We start from the raw sequence: 17,891 nt of genomic DNA, 5'->3' as shown, positions 1-17,891 counted from the left end.
CCAGATTTATTATTATTTATTTTTACACTCTAGAGGAAAGGAAAAGGTGCAGAAGTAAAGACATCAAGGTCTGCATCATGTATGAGCACACAAAGATCAGTTTCTGTGCTGAAGTAGAGCTTGATGGAAAGGAGGATGGGAGGAACTTTTGTACACTTGCCTAATTTAGAATTTAAACAAAAAATAATGTCTGTTACATCAGGCGTATTTTCCCTGTTCACCAAAATCACTGCAAAAGTCTACTGTTGAAAATGTACTCAGTAAATGTAATATTAAAGCTTGCCTTGGACAAATACCTATATTAGAATAATTGAAAAGATGAAAGCTAATAAATGCTAAATCAAAAAATTTCAAACAGAAAAATTAAACTGACGTGAGCAAACAAGCACATTCAAAATCAAATAAAACCAAAAACATTAAAATACAATCAGGTCCAAATTGGACAATCACACAGTTTTATAATTGTGCCTCTGTATACTGCCACATTGGATTTTAACTCAAACAACCAAAATGTTTTACAGGGTTTAACAGTTTTGCATTAAATGTTAAAAATTCCAACAATTTTTATACACAGTCCCCCATTTTCAGAGGCTGAAAGGTAATTGTTTTCAACTTGCATATGCATGCAAAAAAGGCATCATCAGGCTTAAAGCTATCAGAGAGAGCAAAAAAATTCAGGACTGGAGCAGTTCTGTGTCATAATGCAGAATTGCAAATACATAAATATCCCAGAAAGATCAAACAGACTGTGCATGTCCGCCTTGCATGTCTTGCAAGGTTTTGTTGTGATAAGATGTATTTTTAGATCTTGTCCTTCATTCACCTTACCTTAGCCATTCACAAATTGCTGTGGTGTAAAATGTAATTAGAACAACCTTTCTGACTGAATGCCCTGCCGTATCAACAGAAACACCTTCCATTTTCCAGTATTGGTCGACTGTTTCCTGCAATCGATCCACTGTGGTTTATACCATTTTCAGCATCATTATGTGGCCAGGGTAGCAAGTCCTCTGAATTGTGTGGTCAGTGTAGGGACATCAAGCTGTCTGTCTTCTGTCAGCTGGGATTTATTTAATAGCATAATTGTAAATAGGTGGTTCTGCATGGTTGAGTTCAGCACTGCAGCTATATATATATTTTTGTAGGTGGTTCTCCAGAGATTCATCGTTTGCAGTTTGTGGCCACAATATGGCCTAAAACAGGAGAAAGAATATAAAGGTCTGTATTCCCAATATACTGTTCTTCCATTTATTTTCCTCCCACCTTAATAGAAGAAGAAGAATTGTGCCCATAAATGTTTAAAGGCTCTACTTTTTTTATAGCGTGGAGCTGTGGGATTGTCAACATTTATACTCTGAGGTGTATTAAATTAATCACATCATTACCTCCACAGAAAAAAAAAAAAGGAAAAAGAAGCTAACCTGGTTCACCAAGTATTGGTGCCATGCACTCCTCAGCTTGGCCTGTAGTGGAACAATGATCCAAAGCATAAAATTACCCAGACTACGGATAAAGTGGAGTAAACAGGGAAACCATGCAAATCTGAACTTGTAAGGCTATGGGAACTCTGATTATTAAAAAACAACACATTATCATTATTTGTGCATATTTCACCCCCGTTTATATTGGCTTTTAATTTAGAAAACTGCCTTGTGTATCCCTTTTCTAAAATGACAAAATAAAATAAAGAGAAGGATTTAAAAAAAAAAAAAAAAAAGTGTGACAGCAGACCTTTATGTTCTTTTTCATTTTCACTGCCAATGGTTTTTATACCTCTGTTCAAATCTGTTGGGAGAGCTCACTGACATTTTATTACTCAACTCCATAAATATGGCCTACAAAAGTCCCAGTTGTGCCATTTCCATACATTCATTTATTTTCTATACACACTTTTCGCAGAGTCGCAGAGTGCCCCATTACACTACAATAAAAAGTGCATTGCCTCTACTTTTGCATGTTCTACACTACATGAGCTTAAGGTCAACTGCAATATCCAATCCAATTTATCAGGAATACATCTCAGTCATATTACCAGGATGTTTGTCTATCCTCACAGGGATTGCATGTTTGTTTGTTTAAAAAAAAAATCAGACTTGAATTTATAATTTTTCAAAATGCTCAACTCTATTCTGGCCATAATTGTATGACATGGTGGTGTTTCTTCTATATTTGAGAATAAAATGCATTTCTTTATGGGCTAAAGGGGGGAGGTAGCATTTTGAGTTTTTGTAAACTAAATAAATAAATAAAAAGGTCAGCCTCCTGGACTCTCCTTTTATTTTTACTTTTCTTACTTTACTTTTGTTAATATTTAGCCAGAGATCACGGTTCCCTGGATAAGAGATGATTTTATTGTTAGAGCAGTTGGTTTGGGATGTTTCAGCTTCAACACATCACTTGTACTTAACATTATATCTTGTCTCTATTCCTGTTTATTCTCAGATGTCCGGTATATCAGTGAATTATGCCACCTGCAGAGGTTCTCTGATGGCACTGCAGTGGTTGTGTGCGCTAGGGGTGGGCAGCAGTTGGAGTGCAGGGAGCTGGTGAGGAGCTTTGTGGAGTGGTCTGGCAGAAATCAACCCTACCTAAATGTCAGCAAGACAAAAGAGATGGTGGTTGGTTTCTGGAGGGAAAAACTGCAACTAACAGTGAACCAGTGAGTAACAGCCTGGACTGGAGGACCAACAGTGATGCTGTGTATAAGAAGGGGATGAGCAGACACTACTTTCTGAGGAAGCTCAGATTCTTCGATGTTTGCAGCAAGATGCTGGAGGTCTTCTACCTGTTTGTGGTAGCTAGTAGCAGCCAGCAGGATCAACAAACTAATCCAAGATCGGAACCATCCTCGGCCGGAATCTGGAGGTGTTTGATTCAGTAAAGGGCAGGAAAACAAACGTCCATCATGGACAATCCATTGCATGTACTCCATTAAATATTCAACAGTTTTCCTCTTTGTGACAGGTGAACACACCTGTTCGGACAGCAGACATTTCTGTATCAAACCATCTTGCTGCTGTTTTTCAGATTTAAAGCGTACATGTTATTTATTACTGCCATTTGCACTATTTGCTAGAATTCCCTTTAGCACGCTCAGAAAAAAAATTTTAAAATTCTTTATCTTCATTTTTAATTTTAACACTGTTGTATATATAAATTTGCACTGCCTCACATCATAAGGCCTTCAGTTTGGACTTGTGCTACTTTTAACATTTTTTTTTTTTTTTTTTGTAGATTATTCTGAAAACTTCATATATTCAGTTTTTCTTTGGTCTCAAATAGAAAATTTGTTATCTTTTAACGTTTCTCATACAGTATTTTTGTTAATTAGATTTGTGGCTTAATTGATTTTATTTATTTATTTTTTATATTGAATACTGTCGTTTGTAATCCTTGTTCGCTTCGTTAGAAATCCAAATAAACGGTGACAGTCAGATGGCGCGCTGTGCACGTCACATCCTGCCATTTGTAGTTTTTACATCCGGAAGGTGGGGCTTTTGTTATAGGAGCGGTTTGTATGTGGAGAACCAATGCCTCTGTATTCGCTGTTAATGCACTCAACAAGATAGCACCAGCCACGGGCAGACAAACGAATCCTGCTTTGGTAAGGCTCCGAGGCTTTCCTTTTAAAGCGTAATCACCGTGAGTTTCCAAACAGGAGCTTTAGGGAGTTTAACGTTACCACACCTGCTTCAAGGAAGGGCGAGCGCCCAGTGGGTCCAAAGGGCTGACCGCTCAGCTGCAAAGAAACTAAGAATAAGTGACCGGTTGTCCGGTCTACTTATTTTAGTGTTTTCGTTTGGTCATGTCACTTATGGCCTTGTTAGATTAGGAAGCTAATATTAGGCATTAAGCTATTTTTTTGGTGAGTTACCGTTAGCCACCATTGACCGTTTAGCTTTAATAATGTTAATATTAGCACCAATTTGTTAGTGCTCTTTTTTTAAATTTCCTTTCTCTTTATGGTTGTGGTGTGGCAGTACAGTTGCGTTATATTACTCAAGAATTTGGTATAACCAAAGCTCGCATTTATGCGCTTTTGCACTGTCGGTGTGTAAACTTAAACTTTAAAAAAGGCTTCTTAAAACTGATGTGATCAGTTGTGCTCACTTGGTTTGACGTTCATTACGCCAAGTGGTTTGTGCTGAAAAGTTTATACCTCTGGGGAGATGAGATGACACACCCAAGCCAGCTTAAGCTCATGTTGGGGAAATTCTGACTGTCAGCAAAACAGAGTTTTCCCTAATAGCACTGGCATCATGCTCGTAGTATCCCACATTCCCTCTATTAGTCCCTCATTTTATAGGGAGTGAGTGGGACCCCTGTTGGTCCCTTGTCTTTGGAGATTCTTTAATGGTCACTTTATCGAGTAGCCATTCAGTATAGTGTAGACATTTAAAGATAAAGGCAGTTACTAGTGGGGAATGTTTACATATATACAGACTGAAGTCAAGGTGCTGGATAACCTTTTGTGGTTTGATGAGGCGAGGGACAGTGTTGGCAAAGCAACACACACTTGTTCCTTCTCCTTGATAATGTCAGCTATGGGTTGGTATTAGGGGAAAGTGACCGATGTGATTCATCACCCAGATTCACATCATTCAAGGGTGACTAACACCTAATTTAAAGATGCAATGACTTAAATGGCATAACCTTGCAGTCTCGTGATCTTCTCTGGAATGACATGTTCTGAAACCCTCATAAACAACTCCTAAGCACAATGCTGATTCCAGCACAATATCAGCATTTCCAGGAAAAGTAGGTCATCAGTCTTGTAGGGCTTCCTCAGGTTTTTAAAAGCTGATGGACCTTTTTTTTTTCTTTTTCTTTCTTTTTTTTTTTTTTTGAGAGCGAAAACCCTCTAAGGTTTAAAGGTCCTATATCATGAAAATACATTTTAGATTTACAGTATATTTATGAACTTCAAAGTGTGAACTGTGAAGTTCATATGAAGTTACTCAGCATCTGCATTCCTCCAGCCCCTGGCTACAAAACCACTTTACAACTTTTCTTTGAATGTTCCCCTTTTTCTACGTGGAAAATGGGTAGTCAGGTGTTGAGCTAAAAATCTCGCTGCTTCTCTGCTCACTTCTTCTTTGGTCAGTGCTAAGTGGAGCAAAATAGCTCGCTGCTAAACTTACTGCTGTGGATGGTGAGCAGGAAACAAAAATCACTGAGTTTAACTGTGAGCTGTATTTAAAGTCTTTTCGGGTCTTAAGCTGCTGTCAGACAGCTCTTTGTGACAAGGAACTAAAGTTGCTCCCTTGGTCAAACCCACCTCAGTCTGCTGGGAAGAAAAAAAAAAAGTAATTTTACCTTGCAGAAAACTCATCTGGTTAGTTTGAGCAAATAACCAAACTAACACTTTCGTGTTTTCCCGTGACCCGAAGATCTGAAATCCCAGTGAATTACTTTAGCTGGGTATGTCCCCACAGTAACAGGACATCCCGTTGTTTCTTTGCATGGCTATTTTGCCTAATGTAATGGTTAACTTTGGTCATATGTCCACAGTTCATAGTTCAGGGCATAATGTAATGCTGACGGATAACTGTGAACTGTGAAAACTTTAACAGCCAATTTACAACCAATAGAGAAGTACTGAGTGTGTGTAACTCTGTGTTCATGTCATTTTGTGTGCTTCAGTGCAGCTAAACTCGGCTGACTTTCTGTTAGACTTTACATCTATTTTCTTCTCTTCTCTCTACACTCACTTATACTGCATTTTAATATAGCTGAATTCCCGATAAATAAGTAAATGTTTCCATGCCTGTTGTCAGACAGCAGAACAGCTATGAAATATAGACTTTAATACAGTCCATCAACTACAGCGAAAAACGGCTAACACACGAGGCGGTTATCAAGCCGCTGCTCTGCGCCGCTGAAATCCAGATTTTGTAACCACTGCTTAAATACAGCAAAACAGAGATTTTTGTCAGACAACATAAAGTGATCGCTGAGGAGGAGAAAGTTAGAAGCCACAGAGTGGACTTTTCAGGTCTGTATCAGCAATCTCGTAGTCTGCTGAATGAGCTGTCCCATCGGATGCTTCTCACTGTCACTCACAGACCTCTTCCTAAATGGTGCGGGGGAACCAGTCAGTCCAATCTGATTTAAAGCTACTCACATTGGAACAGACGGGGTGGGGGTCCTTTATGGTACTTTGTGGTGAAACTTGAAACACGCATTCTGGGAACATGGGAGACTAGAATATGGCACATTAATTAAGGCTTTAGTTGGATGCCATTGATATCAAATGTGGATTAACGCCATGTGTTTGCGGCTGAGCTGTCACTGAATCCCTCTTCTTCCTCTGTCAAGACTGAGTATTGGTTATCATCTTTGGTTACTCTTGATGAACTGCTTATAAAAAAAAAAAAAGCACAGGATACTGTATTATTGCTCTTACTCCATTTCACTGTGTCAGACCCCTGACTTCGGCAGCACACTGAGTCACAAACAGTTTTTGATTAGAGTCACCTGAGTTATTTATGTAGCTTAAGTTCACTGAATTATCTTGAAAGCCCATTGCGGTCTTTTTCTGCTTTGCATTCGCATTAGTACCGTCCTTTCAGGTCTGTCATTAAATACAAGTGATGCTGTGTGGTGGTCTAGGTAAGTGCTTGCAATGATTAACTGTCCCTGACAGAAATCTGGCATGACACAACTTGTCAAACACATGATGTAATTCTCCTGGAAAAGTAGCCAGTTTTATATACTGTACAGATAGATACAGTAGATATAATTGATATATGAAAGGCATTACATCCTGTTTCCTAGAAGGAAGAACAGCTTATGATTGTTTGGGGAATGCCACAGCTCACATCTCATGCCAGGGACATTTTCACCTCATTCAGGCTATTGTAGAGACCAGGAGGTTATTTTGTCTCCTTCAAATTGTAAGCACAAGAGCACAATAACTGTAGCTGCTTTTATACCAGTAGGTTTTTCATAGGGTAAGCACAAACACTGAGATCATTTGGTTAACAAACCAATAAACCATAATAAAAGTTCTTAATGACTTTATAGCCATGCTGTATCCAACACATTTCTGTGTTGATACTTTGCCACAGTGGCAGGAAAAATTCAATGCCATTTTGGGTAAAGGGCAACCATAATGGTTGCCCAGAAACTAGCAACACCATTAAAATTAAAATTTTGTTTTTCTTTTCTTTTACATATCACATGTCAGTTACTCTACTTGTCATTAGATCAAATTTTCTTGCCAGCATTTCAACTTTTCTGGCTAATGATGTGCATTATACAATTTGTCACTCTTTGTCATCACTCACACCACTTCACTCAGCCTCTATCCACTGCCACACACCTGCACTGTGAATTCACTCTGCACTCATCCAGACAAGACCATCATTTCACCAAGTACAGCGAGAGGCTTGTCTGAGCCCATAAAAGTGCTAGTGTGCATTTATGTGAAAGCTGGATGCAAAGACTGGGATACTGGATTTCACACCATTGTTTACTCCTCTTGCTGTTTCATTAAACCCATGTCTGTGTTTAAGCTATAGCTGTAGGCCACAATATATCTTGTTTCAGCATGGAAGTATTACAAGGTGGATTAAGATTGACCACGTAGTCTTTTCTGAATGTAAAGAAAGTAGGAAGACAGTGAAGTATACTGTCACAACAGGCCCCATAAATACAGATGAAGTGAAATTTTAGGTAATTGTTTTATTACTTTTTGTAGTGGCACTACAGGCCCCCACACTGGTGTGGGTGGTATGTAGCTGATCTCGATGTGTTTCTTGTCAGGCAAATGGAGGGGAAAAAATATACCAGTCAAAAGTTTGGACACACTCACCCATGGGTAAGTGTGTCCAAACTTTTGACTGGTACTGTATATATATATATATCAAGTTGGTGATAAGTTATGGGCAGCTGGGAGTTGCTCAACAGGAACAAATACATTTGTGATTAAATGTGTGCTGAGTCGGCTCCTCTTTCTCACCGTGGTGAATCAGTCTTAGGGAATGGGAAAGACTCGAGTGTTTGGATAAGATGATCGAGGTCAGCTGGAGAGTGGATAGAAAGGATATCTGTTTCGTGTTAAAGGCTAAAGCCATGTTTTCCATAAGTCATTCTTCTGGCACTAAAGTGATCAGTGAACACTTCACTATCTTTGCAACATGATGATGAATTCCATGTGTGTAAGACAGGAGTATGGTTTTAAATTTAGTTGTATTTGAAAAAAAGCCCCCATTTAGTGTTGCTAGACTGGAAAGGATTTGGGTCTCTGTTGCCCAGTTTCGTCAAAGGCTTCTCTGTACACCCTCCTGGCCAAGGGTTGTTAGTATGCGTTGTGGGGTGCTTGCTTTTTGAAAATGTCTTTCTTGTTGCTGTATGCAGTTTTTTTTTTTTTTTAAAGTAGACAATCATTTCCTGATGCCAAATGTCAGTAACCATTATAACAGCTATATCTTAAAGACTAAACACTTTTCTGCAGTGCCTCTGCAGCGATTTAAATTATGTATTGTTTATTGTTCTGTGATAATTAATGCTTAGGGTCTTTATTTTCCTTTGTGTGTTGCAGAAGACCTGTTCTTGCTTCTACCTCATGACTCAGGTGACTCAACTCAATTATATTGTTTTAATCACAGCAAGCTTTAGTTAGATCAGATGCTGCCTAGTATCCAAATGCCAATCTCCCCCTTCACTTTTGCTGGAAAAGGAGAAAATGTTGAGAGTACTCAGCACTAGCATTAGTGAAAGAGAGTTGTTTAGGTGCGAGAGTTAGTGAGGGCTGAAAATGAAGAGGAGTTTTACATACAAGATGTATTACTGGGCCACTTAAGAGTGTTGTGATCGACTCATTCGATTGGTATTGAGATGAGAAAACTAACTGATCTCCTTTGCAAATCCATGGAATTTGGAGGTTTGTTGTTGGGGAATAAAAGCCACTGTTTTCTTCATCAGACAGGGAGAGGAAATTCCCTCACCCCAGAGATCACAGGAATGTAGAAAGACGGAGCATCCTCAGGCTCTTTACAAGTATGGCTCAGATGTCTTGGATTTATTCTTGCAGATAATTTCACTTCAGGTTCTTCATGCTGTCTTGTTTGCTATACTCTTTCATTAGGATTTGTAGGAGTCTCGGCAAACCTTTGTACATCCTTGCCAAAGTGTGAAGATGAGTGTAGAGGGAACATTGGGCTATTCTCCAAAGGGAATCTTAATGAATTCTTGTAGCCCACACTGCACTGGTGTCATCTATATTTCAAGAGCCTTAGCAACCAGAGTGGCCTGTTAGACTTTTCCCCTCCTTTCACATAACCCCACAGCCCCTAAAAAGGACCAGTGCCAAGCAGACTCCAGTTCCATATGTGGGTCATGCTTAAATATTAATTTTTCATTTCTTTTACAACTATCCTCCATATTTAACCCTATATACAAAGTGTGTTGCAGTGCAGCTGGTGGAAATGTGACATGACCCCACCCCTAGTGTCTGAACTTCCTTTAGAAACTTTCCACTAAGCACATGTACTAAGCATTTTTCATAGTGCCTTAGTTTATTAGCTCTGATAGCTTTATTTATGGCACTGGCATCTGCGTCTGAGCTTACATACAGAGAAGTGGGTTATAGTGAATAATTTAAATGGTGACACCCCCCATGTAGGTATTGAGTTTCTGATGGGTTCTTTCAGGACGTGTGTAATTATGTGTAGGTTTTTTGAGTATCCTATCTTCCTATAAGCCCTTTCACTGGCCTGGTTACTGATAACAAAGACAGGAAGAGCACAGATCACATTTCACTTCCTGGCTGGATAGTAGGGTTTAATATTTTTCCCGAAAATGACATGGATCAAATCCCGGGAAATGAAGAGCCATTTCCCGGGAATCCCGGGAAAAAGTTTATTTATTTTTTTATTTTAATTAGGCCTTCTGTAGCCTGTGTCGGCCTTAACCTATTGTGATATTGTAGAGGTAGCTTTCCAGCTATGTCCTGTTATGCCCAGTAGGGGGTAACGTCGGCTTGATTAACGCAATAAAACCTACATCTCGACATTCGAGTGCTCGAGCTATGCGGTGTTGTATCGTTCCTCAACACTCCCTTAACAAATATAATTCGAATATTCCTGCATTGTACATGGAATTATACCAAGATATTTTACAACTGCTGGTGCAAAACAATACGGTTCATCTCCACAGCATTGATAAAGGCTCAGCCACTTGCGCTGTCGTGGCGACATCTGTTGGGCTATATCTCCACCAGTGGAACGCTGTAATAGTCATTGAAAAGTTAACTACCGTACTACACTATAATATGGCATAACACAGGGCCTTGAGTAATGCACTACGACTTGGTCATTGCCATTCTGGCAACAGCAAATTTATAACACCGTGTCTGAGGGTTAAAGTAGGTTCGCTGTGAATCGTCTATTGAAAAACTGGCCAATCCTTATAGCCTAAAAAAATATACATTTTACTCAACTCCATTTTAAAAGCGAAATATGTTAAAGCAATCTATTTCATGATAATTTCTTCACACATTAGGCCCGTATCCTAATTCATGATTGTTAGTAAGCGGCTGCAAACGAGGAAAAGAAACACTCGAAGTTAAACAGATATTTCTTTATTGTTCAGGGCAGGCATATTTTATAGGCTATATAATGCAATATAACAATATATAATAATATAAAATTATATAATACAAAATACCTTAGGGTAAACACATTGCCTACGATTTCAACAAATTAAAGAGGAAAAAAGCACAACTGTGTAATACCTCTATTAAAACGCTTGAGATGAAGCTGAAGCCTTAAACGGAGGCTGAACGTGCCTGAAATGAAGAGTAATGCTTTTCGCATTAAACGAACCCTTCTCTCAATATTTCCTTAAATTTAACATTCTGAAGCTTTCTTTTCTTTCTGAAAGTCAAATCGACGCGCGCGACTTTTTTCCCGGTTTCCCGTCTAACGTTTCCCGGGAAACGGGAAATGGTTCTGATCGCATTTCCCGGGAATCCCGGATCTCGGGATTAAACCCTACTGGATAGAGTAAGACCACGATACCTCATCCTCGGTATCAGCAGCTATCATACTGTGGCTGACACAGTGAAGTGTTGCAAATGATGAGTTCTACTTTCAGATGGTGCAAAGAAATTTTGTGGTAAGTGCTCATGTGCACAGGTGCCCATTTAATCATTTAAAGTAGAAGTTGTTACTATTTAGTTTCCCACTAGGAGTTTGTAGATGGCTTCTGTGGGGCTGTAATATTACATGTGTAATGAAAGCTTAATGTGAAAGGTAGGTTTTTCTATAATGTTTTTTTTCTCCTCAGCCTTGTCTGGTGAACACCAAATACACACTTGTGGCACTCTGAGCTGAAATGAAATGTTTACTGTTAGGGTGGAGCAGATTTTGAATAATGCTATGAATCAGCTCTGTGCTCCCATTAGTGTGACATCTCAGCGGAGGTTCAGAATCGTTCTAATGATGAGGGAAGAAAGTAAGTGAAAAAAAAGAAGGGTTCCTATGATGTAACAGCAGTACTAAGTTGTGTGACAGAGACTTTGAAGTCACAGTTTTGGCTCTCTTGACTCAAATGGTTTGTACATAGAAGGTATTGAGATGACTAAATGGTCTGGTGTTGAGCTACAGTGGTTGATGAGTGTTCATTTGTCCAGTATGGTTGTCAAGGGTGGAGCCTGGATAACAAACAGTGAGTGATGATACTTTAAACACAGATGGGATTAACTAATGACCACTGAAAGTCATCAGTATTTATTGGGCAGTGGAATTGTGTTAGCAGGCTGTTTTGCAGGAAGTGATGGCCCTGCTTCTCGTAAGAACACAGGATATTAGCTGTTTGGTTGGTGTCCTGGTCACAGTCACAGATGTATCCTACAGATAGGGAGAGAAACCCCCCCCACACACACACACACAAATGCCAGAGCTGTTCTTTGAAGAGTTCAGTGATCATTAAAGCAGCCACTATTGACTCCTAATTAAAGGAGTGTGCTACTAATTTACAGGCTAACTGTGCAAATAATGCGTCCAATGATTTTTTTTTTCTTCTAAAACAAGGTTTAGTTTGATTATTCTGACTGTTGTAACTTTTTAGTTAATATCAGGAAATAGTTTTCTGATCCCTTTTCAAAACACTTATTTCCTGATTGATCAGATGACTAATTTTTCATGCATCGCTGATTATGACTAATTGAATGTAAGCTGGCACCCATGTTCAGAGATACAGTACAGTTTTTACCCATTCATGTGAATGGATGAGTGTGTCCAAACTTTTAACTAGTACTGTATAATAAAGAAAAGCACTTCTAATTTGTTTTGTTTGCATTGTACTGAGGACTGCTAGTAAATATTGATGATATATTTTGAACCCCATGTGATGCACTTTACAGTACCATAACATGTCCAAAGCAAAGTGCAAGTTAAGACATGCCAGATGTAGTTAGTTTTCACTGTTGGAAGCTGTATCTGACAGAGAGAAGATACTGAAGTCAGGTAAAAGCAATTGACTCTGAGCTTTCACCTTCTGAGGGCAGGGCCATTATAGAGAAGATAGTCAGTCTCATCCCCTTCTTTTTAACGAGTTTAGCACATGATTCCCTGTTTTAATGCATTCGTAAATGCTGCTTTGCAGTGAAGAATGATGGCTTCATTACTTCTGATCAGTTGGAATGACCTTTTGATGGTGAACTTTATAAAGTTCTAGGATTCATGAATAGGCAATTTGGCGCTTTAATGGAGATGATAGGGGTTAAGATTTAAGATTTGTTGGAGCAAAGCCTAGAATCTTGGCACAGCAAGATACTGTCAGAGTGAAAGCTGTTAAGTAACAATTGCCATCTGTCCTTGCACTTGTCCACAGTACACTTGTGTTTTTGGAGGTTATTTACTGTACACACTAATATGTTTCCATACTTGTCATTTGCAGGTTGTGTCTGTGTGTGTGTGTGTGTACCCGTGCACATGTGTTTGAGTATTTAAGAAAGGCACAAAGAAGAATCCAGTGATGGCTGCCAATAAAGGTAAAAACCAGAGCTCTCTGGCACTGCACAAGGTGATAATGGTGGGTAGTGGAGGCGTGGGAAAGTCAGCCCTCACCCTGCAGTTCATGTATGATGAGGTGAGTTAACAGATCGATGGAAGCTTAAAAACTGCTACTGTAGCAAGGTCATGACAGTGGGGGATTTAGCTGTAATTGTGACTGCTTGCACCCCCTTTCCAATCAGTTAACGGTTTATATACTATTCTAGATGTTGTCTAAGCTTTAAATTTAAGATGGTATTTTCAGTGGTTCACCTAGAGGAAGCCATCAGTGTGAAAATGTGAAGCTGCTCTCTGTTGCATGATAATAACTGACTCCTGCATCACAGAGGTCAAACAAAAGTTTCTGAAAGTTACAAGGCACTTTTGTCACTAGTCCATAACTTGTTTGACCACAGATGTTGTTTATTGTGATAACACTCAAGTGAGCTCAAACTGTTATGGTTTAGCTCTGCTCCCAAGCAGCATATAAAAAAAAAAAAAAGTTTTTCTTTTCATCTGTAGTTTGTGGAGGACTACGAACCCACCAAAGCAGACAGCTACAGGAAGAAGGTGGTTCTGGATGGGGAGGAGGTTCAGATCGACATACTGGACACAGCTGGACAGGAGGACTATGCTGCTATCAGGGACAACTACTTTCGCAGCGGGGAAGGCTTTCTGTTGGTCTTCTCCATCACGGAGCCTGAGTCATTCACTGCTACTGCTGAGTTCAGGTACTCATGCATGCATTTAAATTTGGCACCTATTGGAGTGTCATGAATGCAAGATGACTGGTTAAAAATGACATCCGTCTACGTCACATATCTGTTGTAGAGTGTATCCAAAGTAGACAAGAGCTGCTTTAAAATACAAAAACATGGGAAAAAAGAGTTTTTGCTCCCAATCTCAACCCGAGCATATCTTTCAGTATCAGGACCTAAATAATTAATGCAAATCCAGGTAAGAAGATTGTTTAGGAGCTCTGTGTTTGGGGAATAGAACCTGCGTCATTGCTTTGCATTTATGTTTTTCTTTGGTGTGTTGTGCAATATTTGTGGAGAGGAGTGTCAGTGTGGATCTGTTGTGGCAGGAAGGTTTGGATAGGATTAAAGCATACTTGACAGGAACAGAATACTGAAGCTTAAATGCAAATGTTAGTCAACAGCACTTTAGAATCAAATACACAGACATAACACATCAGCTTCACTCACTATAGTTCAGTGGAAGTCATTTGACATTCAGTATTGTGAATTAGGATTTTTCTTTTTTTTTTTTTTTTTTTTTTTAGTAATTTGAATGACAGCAGGGGGGTACTTTTGGCAACTTGTATTTGGAAGCAGTGGGCTAAAATAAACAATGGATTAAAGAGGAGTTGCAAAAGACCTTCAGTGGCACCAACCCTGCTAATTAATTTGGTTCTGTTTCTGAGGATGCCAGTACAACATATTAAATTTTATTTGAAACAAAAATCCATTAAAAAAAAATGTGCTGTGTTCACAGGGAGCAGATCTTGCGGGTGAAGGCAGAAGAGGACAAGATACCTCTCCTGCTGGTAGGAAACAAGTCTGACCTGGAGGAGCGTCGGCAAGTGTCTGTAGATGAGGCCCGTGCGAAGGCTGAAGAGTGGGGGGTCCAGTATGTAGAGACATCAGCCAAAACTAGAGCCAACGTTGACAAGGTATCACCGCTCAAACACATACAAAGCATACAAAACTGTGGTGGAATTTTAATGAAAGTAAAATGAGCATGATTTATGACGAGGAAAAAAAAAAAATCAGTGAATTGCCTCCTGGACGCCTCTTAGGTGAGATGTTGTGGACATGTCCCACTGGGAGAAGGTCCAAGGGCAGACCCAGGACACGCTGGAGAGATTGTAACTCTCAGCTGGCTTGGGAATGTTTCGGTGTCCATCCAGTAGAGCTGGAGAAGGTGTGCGGCTAGAGGGAGGTCTGAGCTTCTTTGCTTAGACTGCTGTCCCCACAACCCAGATCCAGACGAGTGGCAGAAAATATGAAATTAACTTTATACAGCATGCATGAAAACAAAGAAGTTGGTGTGACCTCTTTGAATCTACCACAGTTCTATTTTTTATATATATATATATATATATATATATATATATATATATAAATAAAATAAATAAATTGTGCCCCCCCCCCATATTTTATTATTTATTTAAAATAAATAAATAAATAAATAAATAAAATATGGGGGGGGGGCACAATTTATTTATTAATTTTTTACTGTTTTGTCCAGTATTACTCTTTAATGCACACTTGAATGTTGTGTTCTAAGTGAAGTGCTGGATTGCTCTCTTTCTAGGTATTCTTTGACCTGATGCGTGAAGTACGAGGCAAGAAAATGTCTGAAAACAAAGACAAAAATGGAAAGGGAAAGAACAAGAAGAACAAGAAGAGCTTCAGAGAGCGATGCTGTTTACTTTGAACTCCTCATGGACCTGAAAAAGCCACAAATATACACAGAATGTGGGGAGTAAAGCAGAGTCTTTCCCATTGCGATTTAAATGAAATCTGCTTTTTTTTTTTTTTTTTTTTTTTGATAGCTTGTTATAGTTTAATGTCTAGAACAATCTCAGCCACTATGTTGCCAATTTTAATGAATGAAACCTGACTTGCTCTGTCACCTGAGGATGAACAATGTTGTCACTGACTTGGACTGCAGTGCTTGATGACTCATAGTAAGCCAGTGACCAAACTGCCATTGACACTAACTCTGCTGCTCAAGACATTCTCCACTGTTTAACTCAGTGATTATACTGCCTTTGACTTTGGTTCATTATATTTTTGTCAACAAAACAGTGTCCTTAATTTCTTTACCTCTAAATCTTAACCTGCATATTTTCTTGTCAGAGTACACACCCATTAAGCCTATATTCAGCTGTCTTTCAGATTTGTAATCATAAATAATTGCCTGTCTGTTGAACATGTTTGCATCACCTATTTAACAACTTCACTTTGTGTTTGGAAAAGCTGGGGAAACTGGAAGTTTTAATTGTTGCTTGAGGTTCTTTCAGTTCTTTTCTTTCATTTTATCCAAGGAATTGTGACCTGCCCCCATTCCAGGACATTCATATAGTGCAGTGCAATCAGGAGGGTTATTATTGGTGGTTGTCAGATTTTGTTATCCTTGACATGATTACCATAAATCAATGTTGAAATATATTCTTCAGTAAGAAAGCTGTAAAATTAACATCTTTGGTAACTGAGAATTCACTAATTTCTCTTGAGGTCATGGATCATGTGGTGTGATATTTTAACATTTATTCTGTATTTTGAGAATGTGAAGAAAGTTTGCAATGTGGATAATGCTATTTTGTTGTAGGTAAATGAAAAGTGACTAAGAGGAGAGAACCTGTCTGTTCTTTATGGTGCTCTGTGTAATCTGGCCCTTTCTGTCCTTAAAGTGCAGACTCTTTACTATTTTACATGACTGAAGTTCAGAGTCTTTGTTGCAAGACAGGTGTTGACAATCCAGGAGGCCAAGCCTGCTTATGCATTTTAATCAGTGACTCTTTATTAATCTTGATAGTTCTGATGTTTTTTTTCTTCTTGCACTACATTGCCAATACCTTTAGAAGTGGGCTTCATGCTGTGTTGAGTCATGCTGGGAGTTTTAAGCAGTTTGTGCCAACAAAATAAGAAAATTCAAACTATGTGGATGTGCAGTATGTATGTTGCGTACGAGTGTGTGCATTTATCAGAAAACCTTGCTACTTTACTATGTTTTTGAGTGAAGCTTGACAATGGTTCCAACCTAACTGATGTGTATTCAAGTGCTACAGTAAATGAGATGTTTCTACCACTGCCTAAAGCATCTGTTTATGGTAACCCCTGCTCCTTTCTTTTATCTTTAACTACCTACTACTGTATGTCTCTTGGCAGCAAGAGAGCTGCTGAATAAATGTTTTCGTTCCCTTTTTTTCATTTTTTGTAAAGTTCTGGGCTTTGTCTCTGAAATCCTCAGAACAGACATGAATGTGAAGGATAAAAATGTCAATAGTTTACATGTATTACTTTGTGATAGAACCATCAGCATTTCAGTTAAGGTGCACTGGTGACCACCAGTAGACTTGGTGCTGCACATTGCCCTCTGGTGGAGGTAGTAGTAGTACCACTTTTGCTACCTACTTTATGGCCACACTACAGTTACATTAGCATTATCCACTGAAATGTTATGGTTGTCAATTCTTAGTCCCTTTGGGGCATACTGTGCCCTAGTTTGGTCAAATAACCCAGCAGTTACTGACTTTGCATCGATTGTTCCTCTGCCATCTAGAAGAGTGCCAACGGCCTGTTTTTTCTCGAATTTGACAGTGATATACTACCACCATTTATATTAACCTTACAGCCTTATCTTACATGGCAGGAATTGTGTAACACCACCCTCAAGATGAACCAGTCGTGGGCTCTCGTAGCTCGACCCCTGGGGGTGGCCAGGTCACTGAAACTCATTTCACAGTGTGAAAACACGGTTGACTACATCACCAGGCAAAGACTGACTATACATCACTTTGAAAATAGTGTTCATGTGAAGGATAAGAGGAAGCTCCTTCCTCTGGTGTGATGTTAAAGGAAGGCCACCCTGCCTTTTAGTATAACCACATCTTCGTGTTTCATAATCAAGTATGTTGTAGTCCCATTTTCTCTAATCAATGGAAGTACAAAAATATACAGTTTTCCTGTTGGGATTATTTGTATCTTGTTCCTTAAAAGTGAGTTCATAGTGACCTCATTCTGCTTAATTTTGAAATCTCCTAGAGCATTTATGTTGGGATTATTTATTTCCTGTGATGTTTATATTATGTTCTGGGAATATAGATTTCTTATTTTCCAGCACAATTTTAGCATTACGCCACACTTCGCTGTCAACGCT

The 17,891-nt window shown here is 39.0% G+C and overlaps 1 protein-coding gene across 1 annotated transcript; it reads left to right on the top strand.

Annotated features, from left to right (window-relative positions):
• Positions 1-3,467: 3,467 nt before the first annotated feature.
• Positions 3,468-16,942, top strand: ralba (v-ral simian leukemia viral oncogene homolog Ba (ras related)). The gene is made up of 5 exons (XM_030758010.1): positions 3,468-3,604; positions 12,907-13,098; positions 13,524-13,732; positions 14,499-14,676; positions 15,321-16,942. The coding sequence occupies exons 2-5, from the start codon at positions 12,985-12,987 to the stop codon at positions 15,441-15,443; spliced, it is 624 nt and encodes a 207-aa protein (XP_030613870.1). The 5' UTR covers positions 3,468-3,604; positions 12,907-12,984; the 3' UTR covers positions 15,444-16,942.
• Positions 16,943-17,891: the final 949 nt, after the last annotated feature.

Source organism: Archocentrus centrarchus, chromosome 21, assembly GCF_007364275.1.
Source record: "Archocentrus centrarchus isolate MPI-CPG fArcCen1 chromosome 21, fArcCen1, whole genome shotgun sequence".
In the NCBI taxonomy this organism is placed as follows: domain Eukaryota; kingdom Metazoa; phylum Chordata; class Actinopteri; order Cichliformes; family Cichlidae; genus Archocentrus; species Archocentrus centrarchus.
This window is presented reverse-complemented; position numbering and strand designations above follow the sequence as displayed.

What these genes read in the sequence shown, in the direction of transcription:
- ralba (XM_030758010.1), top strand. Translation starts at nt 12,985, where the DNA reads ATGGCTGCCAATAAAGGTAAAAACCAGAGCTCTCTGGCACTGCACAAG. An exon ending in ACTGCTACTGCTGAGTTCAG is followed by an intron (nt 13,733 to 14,498) that starts GTACTCATGCAT and finishes CTGTGTTCACAG; the next exon opens with GGAGCAGATCTTGCGGGTGA. An exon ending in CTAGAGCCAACGTTGACAAG is followed by an intron (nt 14,677 to 15,320) that starts GTATCACCGCTC and finishes CTCTCTTTCTAG; the next exon opens with GTATTCTTTGACCTGATGCG.